The sequence below is a fragment of the Heterocephalus glaber genome, unplaced genomic scaffold (assembly GCF_053883595.1).
Source record: "Heterocephalus glaber isolate CG9 unplaced genomic scaffold, H.glaber_assembly_v1.0 deba00001428, whole genome shotgun sequence".
Classification (NCBI taxonomy): domain Eukaryota; kingdom Metazoa; phylum Chordata; class Mammalia; order Rodentia; family Bathyergidae; genus Heterocephalus; species Heterocephalus glaber.
This window is the reverse complement of record NW_028258293.1, coordinates 28,755,437-28,768,796: the sequence shown is the minus strand read 5'-3', so window position 1 is coordinate 28,768,796 and position 13,360 is coordinate 28,755,437. Positions and strand designations below refer to the sequence as shown.

Below are 13,360 nucleotides of genomic sequence, written 5' to 3'. Positions count from 1 at the left end.
GATAATTTTATAATTCTCTCTGAAGTCTTGTAGAAAAGATACTGACTGAAAAGAAGACAACCAGAGTCATGATTAATTGCCCTGTTTACATTTTGCCTTGACACCTTTCTGTAATCCAGTTAGTATTAAAGCTAATAAATTTGAACCCATCACTAAAAAATAGTTGCAGAATCTAAAGATGTTGGTCTCCATCCTTATTGACTATATGATCTTGGCAAGAAAGAAAAGACACAAACAATTTAAGATGCTTTTTGTTGAAATACTAAGATATGTGATACAGATTAACAGACTAAATTTGTGTGTCCAGTGAAGTAAGTTGCTGTTTTATGTTTAATGATAATTTTAAAATAAGCTAGGTAAAGATAATATCTTAAAATGTGGTTGTTGCAATAATTGAAACTACTCTAATTTTTAAAATTTCAACTATTGCTTAGATTTTGAATACCTATCTACTGGTATCATTATATTTGTATTTTTTAAATAGTATATTTCAATTAAAGAAAAGTTTGTATTAGTATGTCTTAGAGTAACCTGAACCAAGCCCTAAATACTAATTAGTTATCAGGGTTACAGAAGTGATCAGGTAGGTATTCTATGATCTGATTTCTTTGTTACTTCTCATGTATTAGAATAGATAGAATAAGCCTTCTCTCTGTAGAGATTATGCTTTAACAAGATGCTTTCTTGTTTTAATTTAGACAGCAAATTTTGGCCGGGGATTTAGATCAGTGGTTACAGTGCCTGCCTCACAACCACAAAGTCCTGAGTTCAATCCCCGGGCCCCCCAAAAAAAGAAAGCAGATTTTATGTTTTTCTATATTTAGTGTAGATTTCTGAGTTAGTGTTCTTGGATTCCTCCATAGGTTTGAGTGACATTTTGCCATCTACAAGCCTACCACCTCTGGTTGAAGGCCAGCTACGGTGCTTTCTAAAACTTACTATTAATAAAGTCATATGGAAGATTACAAAGCCTCCCACTTGTGTACTAGTCCGAGTGAGATGGTGGGGAGAAACATCAAATGGAACCCTCTTTTGTCCCAGAGATGCATTACAGACAGAACCAAAAGCTGTGAGAACAACAACACGTTATGCTATTCGCTGTGGTCCAAAGCAGTTTACTTCTTATCTAACAGGTATGCTTTAGTTTGCATGTTTTTTTTTTTACCTGCAGACCTAACATGAAGCATGTAGTTATGTTATCAGGAATAGGTGTTTCTATGTATGTAGGATCTATGGGCATTAATTCCTGAAGCATTAAAAAGGCTTTGTAATAAACCACCATTTGTTGAATGTAATCTTTGTGCTAGCAGTTTATACATATTCTGATCCTCAAAATAATAACTGTGTAAAATAGAAATTTTCTGTTTTGTAGATAGTGAAACTTACATTCAGAGAGATGAAATGAATTCTAAGGTCACTTAATTGATAAATGGCAGAACTAGGATTTAAACCCACTTCTGACAACATAACTCATGATTTTTAATCCCAGCTACAGAACTTGGGAGACTGAGGCAGGAGGATCCCTTGAGCCCAGGAGTTTGAGGCCTGCCTGGACAACGTAACAACTCCCCTTTAAAAAAACTTAAAACCAAAAGTAAAAACCCCATGGTCATTTCAACTGTACCATATTTTTAGATAATAACTGCAGTTTCCACTCTGAGACCTACATTATGTTTGAGGGGACAGGAGATAAATATAAAATTTATTAATAGTACAAAGTAAATGGCAAATTAATATTTTAGTGAATTAGTATAACAGGTTTTCAGAGAAGGAATGGATTCCTCTATAGGGAACTAGAAGGCAAGATATCTTCATTTCTGTCCAAGAAAGTATTCTGAAGGGCCAGGGATTTAGCTAAGTGGCGCCCGCGCCTGCCTCAGAAGCACAAGGTCCTGAGTTCGATCCCCAGTACCAGAAATTTAAAAAAAGAAAGTATTCTGAAGGTGTGTATGGTGTTATTTCTTTATTCAGATCAAGCTTTCACATAAACACATTTTGGATGTTGAGGTTATTTATCGTATCATTCAAGTCAACAAAAATTGAACATTTATCATGTAAACATTGTTGGGCTATGAATATTGGAAAACCAGAGGTGAACTGAAGATCACTGCGAGTTCAAAGCCAGCCTGGGCTACATAGTGAGTTCAAGGCCAGCCTGTATTGCATAGGGAGACCATGTCTCAAAAAAAAAAAAGAAAGAAAGAAATAGTAAAATGTAAAGAACAAATGCTATAATTCAGTCATTGAATAAATATATATGGAATACTTAGCATGTATTAGACATTATGCAAGGCACACTGGAGGTTATAAAAATCAGAATGGTCTCTAATTCTAACTACACAAATAAGTTTAGCCATATGGTAGCTTATTAAAGTATATCCATAGATACTTTTGGTACTCTAAACATAAAACTTAAATACTCAGGTGGTATTTTTATATAATTTAACACATGAAGAGTGATTATAAATTCAGCAAGAGAAAAGGTATCTTTTAATATAATCAGTAGTTTCCAACATTTATGTGAGCTATATAATGCATTGAAATTGGCATCTAACTGTGTAGGTTGGTGCTATCAACTACAGAGTTTTAGCAAAGTACCTTCTCAGATCTACCCCCATTTCTTCATCTGTAAAATGAGATCAAATAGGTACCTTTTCACTTATTTTCATAAAAATATTTGACTGAAAAGAATGCAGACTTTGACGTCTAGACAATCTAGGGTTTGAATTCTGACTTCATGTATGATACTGAGAGAGTCCTTAAGATCATAAAGCTTCAGTTAATACCATGTACCTGTCAAGAATTATTGTAAAAATTAAATGAAAAAGTGTTTGTAAAATGATTGGTCCAGTACCTGGTACCTTGTAGGTACAAGTGTTACACAAATATTAAGTGCTGGGCACTATGGTGGACATAGAGATTTAAGATATAATCCTTACCAAAAAGGAACTTGAAGATTAGATGAAAGGAACAAAATTGATGCAGAGCATGCTGGCTCATGCCTATAATCCCAGCACTCAAGAGGCTGAGGTAGGATTGCCTTGAGTTTAAGGCCTAAAGGGAAAAAGGAGACAAAACTGACATACATGAAACAGCTGTGAGCACTGGCAGTATATAAATATCTGATTATTTGGTACATGTAGATGTTAATAAGGGCTAATATTGTAAATTATTAGCAAACCAAAAGCCTACTTTTGCTATGTGACTTTGAGCGAGCCATTTCATCTTCCTGGGCTTTAATATTCCCATCAGTGGATGTAAAAGAATTAAACAACAAATGTGACAATATCAAATTCCATGTTTCTAGTTAGGAAAGAAGTCAAGAAATCATGGAAAAGGTGGGATTTCAATAGAAGATAGATAAATTTTCTAAGTAATGTCCTAGCTATGGATATCAGCATAGTATTTTTTTTTTAGAAAATGAAGAGCCAAGAGACCAAATATTAGTTTACAAGAGTGTGTGCTCTAGCTGAAAACTTAGGGAAAATATTACTATTTCTTTTCTTTTTTTTTTTTTTTTGGTACCGGGGATCGAACTCAGGTCTTTGTGCTTGCTGGGCAGGCAGCAGAACCACTGAGCTAAATCCCCGGCCCAATATTACTATTTCTTAACCTGTGTGGTGAGTGTGCATTTTATTTTTATTCTTTTGTGTACTCTTTTATATGCACATTTCACTTAAAATGCAAAAGTAAACTAATGAATATGTTTTCACATATTAGCGTGAAATGTAAATAAGTGTAGGTTGGAAGGAGAGATATAGTCAGATTATATGAGTTAAGATAAAAATAACATCAGAAAACAATGAGAAGTATATAGTATTTTATAATTTATGAAATATTTTCAGGTCCCTCTGTTGTGGCTTTCACAGAACTAGCTTGTGTATATTGGAGCCAAGACACAATCACAGGTCTTCTCATTATAAGTTCTCCATGCTTTTCATTGAAGTAATTGAACAAAGGGTGAAAATGAAACATTTTCTCAGCTTTGCTAAAAATATTCAGAGGTCATACTATCTTGAAATTATGTTAGATTCCATTTGGATACATTATATTTTTCTATGAATTAGGACCAGAAAGGTATTAGGTCTAAGTGATTATTAAATTTCATTAAGGTGTTTATTTCCATTCCTCTTAATTCCAAATTTTCTTAATAGCTAGTGAAACTAAGAAAGGACTAAACAGATACTTCTGGGAGACAGGGACCAACCCTTAGAGCTATGCAAGAGCAGCCTTTTGTGATCTAAGATATTTCTTTTTTTTCTTTTTTTTGATACCAGGGATCGAACTTGGGACCTTGCACTTGCAAGGCAGGCAGCAGAACCTCTGAGCTAAATCCCCAGCCCCAAGAGCAGCCTTTTGGCCAGGGCAAAAGTAGAATAGTGAGAATTTAAAAACTGAGGTTTGTTGCTTTAGTTATTCAAAATCAAAGCCTGAGTTTTGGGGGGGGTTTTTTGGTACTGGGGATCGAACTCGGGACCTTCCGCTTGCAAGGCAGGCGGCGGAACCACTGAGCTAAATCCCTGGCCCAAAGCCTGAGTTCTTGACAAATATATTTAGCACTGCTCTTTTAAAGAGAATTTCCTTATCTAATACTTGATATACTAAATATTTTATTCAGTGAAAATTTTTTTCTTAGTGCAAGGTATTCAGCATTCTCTAAAACTTTACAGTTTTTTTTTGTTTTTTGTTTTTTGCTTTTTGGTACCGGGGATTGAACTTGGGACCTTGCGCTTGCGAGGCAGGTGCCAGAACCACTGAGCTAAATCCCCAGCCAAACTTTACTGTTCTTTTGATCATGGGCTCACACACCCCACTTCCTGCTCCAGAATGGTATGGCAAGTAAGTGCCTGGTTTATTTGAAATTAAAATATTTTTTTAAGTAAAAAGATTTTTTAAAGTATACCCTTCTGCTTATTTCCAAAAAAATAAATAAATGAAAAATATTTGAGTGTGTTGTAATTGTTTCTGATTAGATATGGCTGTTTTGGTGCTGGAAGTAATCACCAAACTTGATCATCTTCCAATTGGTAGAGTTCAGATCAATGGAATAGCTCAGCTTTCTCCAACTCATCAAATCAATGGATTTTTTACCATTGTTTCGCCAACATCTAAGAAACTTGGAGAACTTCAGGTAAAAATATTTTCTTTACTGAGTAAAATAAAACTTTTTGGACAGAAATAATTGAGTCTTGTGAAATAGATAAATATACGACTCTCGTATATCATACTGATTCCCACCACATGCTTTTATTCATGTTTTTACCCATGGACTACCTTTGTTTTCCACTTATCTAGATCCACTTAGTGCTGTATTGCCCATCTCAAGTTCTAAGATTCCTTCACATCTCCTACTGTACTCATTCTCTACACTCTATTAAATTTAAATGTATATTACATTAATTATATAATCATTTTTCTGTTAGAGTCTCCAAAATTTGTGTATTAGTAGGATCCCTTTAATTTTTCCTTCAAAAGACTTTTGCTTTTTTTTCCCCAGCTCCTAGTACAAAGGGAGACCGAAATATATGTTGAATGTTTAAATTTTTAAAAATTTATCACAGTAAAAGACACATTGCCAAGGTCCTGAGTTCGATCCCCGGTACAAAAAAATAGAAAGACACATTGCTATTAATTCCCCTCAAAAATATTCCCCCACACTTTGAACACACTTATGCCCTTGTTCTTGCCACTTTCTGAAGCAGTTCTAAAAGTCTTTCATTAATGTCTTTATGAGGTGTGATCAAAAATACATGATTGCTGCTGCTGACTGACATCAAATGGAAAAGCAGGCCAGTTAAAAACATTATGGAGTGTCTTCATCCACCTTATTCCCCGGATCTGGCACCATGAGACTTATGGCTCTTCTCAAAGTCAAAATGACCATGAAAGATAAATATTTTGAATTGATTCAGAACATCATGCAGCCATGATAGTGCAATTAAAAACATGATAGTGGGCTTCCAGAACTGCTTGAGAAAGTGGAAAGAATGGTGGGTAAGTGCGTTTGAAGCAAGAGGTAGTGTTTTGAGGAAGGTTAATGGCAATGTGTCTTTTACAGTAATAATTTTTTAAATTTAAACATTCACTGTATTTTTGATCATACCATGTATAGTGCTAAGTGATAATTTCTTGTTTGATGATATAAGTGGTGTCTTCGATGTATTCATTCATTGACTCAGCTTTTTGATACAGTGTTATGTGCCACTAACTTAGGATACAGAGGTAAGAGACGGCGCTGTCATTTACCTTTCCAGAATACAGCATGATATACATTATGCTCCACATAAGCATAGGTTGCTGGGAAAGAACATAGATTTTGTTTTGGGTGTTTTGTTTTGTTTTGTTTTTTGGCACCATGCTGTGAACAGAACGCAGGGCCTTATGCATTCTGGGCAAGTGTTTATCGCTAATTCCATGTCCTTAGCCTAAGGGAAACAACGTGAAAGGTCTCTTTTCTGAGAGGACTCTGGGATAGCCTCCTAGAGAACTCTGAATATTCAGATGCCACAGAAATTCAAGGGAGTTTATACCTTGTCAAATATCTTCTGGAATATAAATAATAAATGAAAAAATAGTCCAAAAAAAGATAAAGAATTTCCAACATTATCACATGTAAAAACATATGACAAAACTACAAGCATGTAATTATGTCAGTGGAACAGAATAAAAGTTCAGAAATAGATCCAACTAAAAGGGAGAACTTATTTTCTTTATAATGTTTATTTACAATATATTACATTTGAAAATAGTGACACCTTATATTAGTAACCTATGGGGAAATGATCTGTTTTACACATGCTCTTCTGGTGACACAAATTTGCATCAGGCCTATAAGACAGTAGTCATATTTTAAGAGCCATAAAAAGTACCATATATCCTCGGGTATGGTGGCATGTACCTATAATCCCAGCTACATGGGAGGCTGAGGCAGGAGGATCACAAGTTTATGGTTAGCCTTGGCAACTAAGCGAAACTTCACCTCAAAATAAATTTTTTAAAAAGAGCTGGGAATGTAGCTTAGTGATCTGCACCTCTGTAGCATGCACAAGGCCCTAGGTTCAATCCCTAGTACAGTGAAAAAAAGAAAAAAAAGTATCATATGTTGTTTAGCTCAGTAATTTCACCTTCAGAACTTAAGGAAATACCATAAAGAGAAGAGGAAGCTATATGCTTATGCTTAGTTATGAACATACATTTTTTAATATTGGAAGAATGAAAACTAATTCAATAATATTATAATTGTAGTCTATTGAAATATTTTCTAACTGTAAAAGGAAAAATTACATAACGATTATGTAGCAGCATGGAGATAATTTTGTATTCACGACAAAGGAAAATTAAAATGATATGCACATATATGTATACAATTGACTGGAGGAAAAAGAAAAAAATGAAAAGGAATTTAACATTCTACTTAATGTTTTTGTTTCTTTTTAAAAACTAAGATACATACCATAAATTCACCCTTTTAAAGTGTACAATTCAGTGATTTAAAGGATTATCTAATTATTATTACTATCTAATTCCAGAACATTTCATTCCAAAATGCAACACTATACCTACTCTCCCAGTTCCCCCTTCCCCAGTTCCTGGCAACCATTAATTTACTTTCTGTCTATATGTATTTGCCTCTTCTGAATATTTCATTTATACAGAATAATATGTGACTTTGCATCTGGCTTCTTTCACTTAATATAATGTTTTTAAGGTTCATCTGTGTAACACTACTATATTCCTTTTTTTTGAGTAAATATTCAATTGTATGTGTATACCTCATTTTGTTTATTCTTCAGTTGATAGACATTTGGATTTTTCAGCTTTTTAACTATTATGAATAATGGTGCTATGAACATTTATGCATGAATTCTTTTGTGAACATGTTTTTAGTTCTCTTTAGTATATACCTATGAGTAGAATTGCTAGGTGGTATGGTAACTCTTTTTAACTTTTTGAGGAACTACCAGACTTTTCCAAAGTGGCTGCAGTATGTTTTGAACATATTTACATGTCAATTGGTATGATAATATTTGTATTTTTTAAATTTTAAAGATCATTGGGTTGTTCAGTTGTTTTTTAATAGAGGAGTGGAGACAGAAGTCAGATTCTGAAAAGATTAAAGAATACAGAAATATATAGGAATTAGAGTGAAGAAGTAGAATGACCAAAAAATACTTCTTTTTACCAGATAATTGACAGTGAAGAAAGGTAGAAGTACAGTAGTGTGATACAATGGAAATAGAAATTGGTTACAAAATATAGAGAAATTGGTTACAAAACAGTTCTGGTGTTTACTAGGTAATCATTTATACTTGCAGAGTTTAAGTATCCTATTGTTGCAAGGATTATATGAGATGAAAAACTATACAAACTCTGGTCCTAGGTGTGTGATACCAACATAGCAAATTTACTTGAATTTGAGAGGAGATAATAGTGGTAAAAGTGTTTTTTTTTTTAAAAAGAATATGCAATGAAGCCTAAAATATTTATTACCTGGACGTATACAGAATGTTTGTCAAGCCCTTTGTTTAAAATATAGGAAACATGATTTATTTTGGTAGACTAAAGGGAAGAACAACTGAAGAGAGTTAATATAAAATAGGAGATGAAGCAGGGAAAATCAACTTTTTGTATGGACATTTATTTTCATTTCTCTTGGAAATTAAATGAAATTGCTGATCCGTATAGTAAGAAGCAATTAAAAACTGTTTTCAAGTGCTTGTACAATTTCTTTTTTTCGGTACCAGGAATTGAACTCAGGGCCTTGTGCTTGCCAGGCAGGCATGATGCCACTGAGCTAAATCCCAGGCCCTGCTTGTACAATATTACATGGCTGTCAGCAGACTATAAACATTCTGGTGTTTCCACATCCCTACCAGCACTTGATATAGTCAGACTTTTTAATTTTTGTCTTTCTGGTGTATACTGATGCATCACTGAGGTTTTAGTTTTCATTTCCCAATGAGTAATATGTTGGGTAGTTTTTCGTGAGCTTTTTTGCCCATTCTTTTGTCCTCCGTGTGGTCAAAGACTAACTCTCAAGCAAAATTTGGCCTATCTATATTTGTAAAAAGTTTTATTAGAAAAGAACCACACCCCTTCATATATATAATATGTATATATAGTGTGTGTATATAAGTATATGTATAGTATATGGTTACCAAATAAATTTTTCAAAAATAAAATCATTGAGAAATGAGTAAAATGAATCACATATTATATGGTTGCTTCTGAGTGCTCTTGTAGGTAAGTAATCAGATTATTTACATATGCTAAATGTCAGTTGAAACAGCCTTATATTATCAGTCTCTGCTGGTGATCTGAGACTTTACCTTTTTTTTGGTACCGGGGATTGAACTTGGGTCCTTGCACTTGTGCAGCAGGCGGCGAAACCACTGAGCTAAATCCCTGGCCTGAGACTTTACTTTTGATAGCATAAATCATAAGTTTTTTTTTTTTTTTTGGTACCAGGGATTGAACTCGGGACCTTGTGCTTGCAAGGCAGGCGGCAGAACCACAGAGCTAAATCCCCAGACCCCAAGAGTTCTTTTTTTAACTGAAGTTTGGGCTAAAAATATTGAACACTACACCTAGCACTAAGCTACCTAATATCCATGTAGTTATGACAGCCTACTGTGAGTGCTTATCCAGTTTGTCAAGGATAATACTGACCAGAGGAATTTAATTCACATTATAATTATGTACATGTGTTGTTTGACCTTTAGCTTTTTAGACAGAGTAAATAATGAATAAGTTTCTAGTTCTGTGTCTTTGTAGAAGGTTGCCACCTCAGATTAGATTTTGAAACAAATTTACTGTCAAGAAGAACCATTACAAGAGCATTATCCATTATCATCAGTCTTTAATAAACTTTTTAAGACATTCCTCAGCTAAGAGAATTATTTTCTTAATGATAGGTTTATCATGTGTATCGCATCAAAAAGTTTTCCCATCACATTACAATTTTCATTGATACTTTAATAGAGTAGAGTAAGGGTTATTTTATTTATTTAGTTAGTTATTTGCTTAAATTCTTTTATTGTTACATTTTAGGTATACAATACGTTTACATTTATCATTGGGTGCTTATACCTGTACATGATGTATCTTGGTTCTTATTTTTTCTCCATTCCCTATGCACCCTTCCCCACCTCACCCTTCCCTATTTACGTAGACTTTCTTTTCATTTTTTTCTTTTCTCATAATTTTTCCTTTCCATTCTCTCCTCTCCCCTTCCCCTCCACTTCCCCTACCCCTTTGGACCTTTTCTTCCTATTTCACTTCATCAGTTATGTGTTTTAATCCTTATTTACACTTTCAGTTTCTCACACTAGAGAAACCACTCAATATTTACACTTGTGTGTCCTATTTATTTCACTTGAGTATGGCCTCAATATGTATCCATTTAGCTATAAATGTCTCTAGTTTCTCGTTCTTTATGGCTGACTAGTACTCCATTTTATTTTTTAAAAAAACAAAATCACATCTTCTTTATCCAGTCTCCAGTTGATAGGCACTTGGGCTGTTTCCAAGCTTTCGCTATTACAAACTGTGCTGCTATAAACATGGGTGCACATATATCGCTGTGGTATGATTCTTTTAATTCTTTGGGGAAGATACCCAGCAGGGAAATAGCTGGGTCAAATGGGACCTCTAGGCATAGTTCTTTGAGGTATCTCCATACTGATTTCCACAGTGGTTGCACCAGTCTGCACTCCCACCAGCAATGAAGAAGGGTTCCTTTCTCTCAACACCCCCACCAGCATTTGTTATTGGTTGATTTCTTCATAGCAGCCATTCTTTCTCGGGTGAGGTGGAATCTCAGTGTTGTCTTCATCTGCATCTCTCAAATGACCGGTGATGTTGAACATTTTTTCATATATTTATTTGCTGCTTTTACTTCTTATCTGAGCAATGTCTGTTCATTTCAGATGACCATTTTTGAATTGGTTGTAAGGGTTATTTTTAATATGTTCTCAGCAGCCTCAAAGAAAAATTACATAAATTAATGATTTTACTCAACTTGCCTTTTAAGTGTGCAGCCATATCTCTAACATTGCTGAACAAATGTAATTTTAATTAGACCTGCATATGAAAATGGTGTTTATTACACACAAACTCTACTTTATTCAGTAGGCTTTTTTTTTTTGGTGGAATTTTTGAGACAGGGTCTTACTTTGTAGTTCAGGCTGATTTTGAACTCACTGTATAGCTCAGGCTGGCTTCGAACTCATACCAGTCCTCCATCCTCCTTCCTCTGACTCCTGAGTGCTGGGATTACAGGTATGCACCACCATGCCCAGCTTCAGTAGGCATTCTTTTAAAAGTTTTACTATCTAGGGCAGGGGATTTAGCTCAGTGGTTCTGCAGCCTGCCTCACAAGCACAACGTCCCAAGTTCAATCCCTGTTACCAAAAAAATTTTACTATCCACCTAGCAAGCATACAGGGAATGATGAAGATTTTCAAGGACAAGGCCAAGACGGAAGCAGAGGAAAAGGCTCGCCTGGCTGCAGAGGAGAAGCAGAAGGAAATAGAAGCCAAAGGCCAGGCTGAAGAAGGTGCAGCTGGCAAAGCTGAGAAGAAGACATCAAGAGAAAGTAAGAATCAAGTCAATGGGACACACACAAACAAAAGCGACAACTCTTATGCAAAAAATCCCAAAGCTGAGAATGGCCAGGAGAAAAGCAACAGAATGGTGATTTGAAAGATGATAAAAATAAGGCAGACAAGAAGGATCACTCTAATGTCGGAAATGATTTAAAGAAAACAGATGGCACAAAGAAGTGTTCTCATGGCTCCCCAGCCCCGAGCACTAGCTCCACAAGTCACCTTACCTTACCAGGGGACTATGGATAAAACATCCATCTGCCAGCTTCCTTGGAAGAGACCTGACCATCTTCTGAGGTCTGATGACATTTTAGAATGCTTATGTTTCTTTTACCAAGACAAAAATTACATGAATTGTAAGTTATGGGTACTTAACTTGAAAAACAGTGACTTCCAATCTCTCTAATGCTGGTTTTTAACAAGTACATGTCTTGCATACCCCCAAACATCAGAGACAATGCTAGGTTCTTAATGCATATTAAATCCTCACTATTATCTAAGAAAGACACTATTATTTTACAGATCAGAAACTGAGGCACAAACAGATAAATAGCTTTCCTATAGTTAGCAGGTGGCAAGTTTGTGAAGTTCATTGCCAGTGAGTAAAGACTGATGCTAAATAGTCCACACTTGTAACTACCTTTTTCACACTTCTTTTCTGCCTGAGAATTAGATCAATTCCCCATTTACCAGTTTCAAGCAGATTTGGGGTGTTAAGGAACCTCACAGTGTATTTCAAGTGGAGACTTGAATGGCTGTTCTTTGCAGCTGTATTTCACCTTGAGTTCAGTATGAGGGATGGCAATTGTCACTATGGACTGCATCAAAGCCTGTTTTTTATGCCTTGACTTAACACTTCAGAACTGCTTAACCGTGAAGAAATTTATATTTTCAGGCTTCTTCTGAAGTGGTCTCAGTTATTGTGGGCAAAGGACACATACTGATGAGAAAAATCAAGCAAAAGACTTAGTTTGCATAATCTCCAAAATAGTTTTCACCATTGAAGCACCATAAATCATGTACTTTGTGCATGTTAGGGCAAACAAAATGGAAGCAAATAATGAAGTTAAAAATGATCAGCTCCTTAAAGGAGGTTGTTGTTCTTCATTTTTTAATCACGGAGTATTTGATAGGTAACCATTCTTTTGAGTTGATTTTCCAGCCTTAACCTAACTGCTTCTCTCCTTTCACCAGTTTTTTCAGGGGTAGGAGGGCTTGAAAACTATGCCTCTTTGCCTCTGCATATCATAGTCAGACCTGGAGAAATGAGCCGAAACTGTAGCATCTATATAAAACAAAGGTTTGCTCAGGCCCCAGACTTGAAATTTGAAGGAAAGGGATTTACTAGCATTCTTCTTAAGCAAACATGGGGAGCAAATCTGGACATCAAGACTGCAGAAGCAAAGCAGAACTATTAACTTCTGTACATGCTCGCAACTGTGCCAGGTGGTACATGTTATAAGGAAGTTACTGGTTCTTTAAATGGAAAATTTATGAAGGTTACTAAGTGTGATGAAAAGTAGTTTATTCATTCATTTAAGTATTTCTCAGCACCAACTGTTATCTGTACTGTGACTGAGTTCTGGAGATTTAACTGTGCATACACTGTCGCTGTCCTCAGGAAGTTGATATGAAGGACTGAATTATAAAATAAAGCACAGAGTATCTAAAAGACTAACTAATCTGCTCTGAAATGGCTTCTAATGAAAGAGATTCAAAGAATTATTATGCTTCAGGATAAAGAATGAAAAGAA

The 13,360-nt window shown here is 35.1% G+C and overlaps 1 protein-coding gene across 6 annotated transcripts in view; it reads left to right on the top strand.

Moving 5' to 3' along the window:
- Positions 1 to 13,360, top strand: part of C2cd3 (C2 domain containing 3 centriole elongation regulator) — a 136,344-nt gene that overhangs the window by 1,677 nt on the left and 121,307 nt on the right. For all 6 annotated transcript variants that reach the window (XM_087211321.1, XM_087211326.1, XM_087211322.1 and 3 more), the window contains exons 2-3: positions 864 to 1,133; positions 4,974 to 5,131. In XM_087211321.1, coding sequence (XP_087067447.1) covers positions 864 to 1,133; positions 4,974 to 5,131 — 428 coding nt within the window. The remainder of the gene's footprint in view (positions 1 to 863; positions 1,134 to 4,973; positions 5,132 to 13,360) is intronic.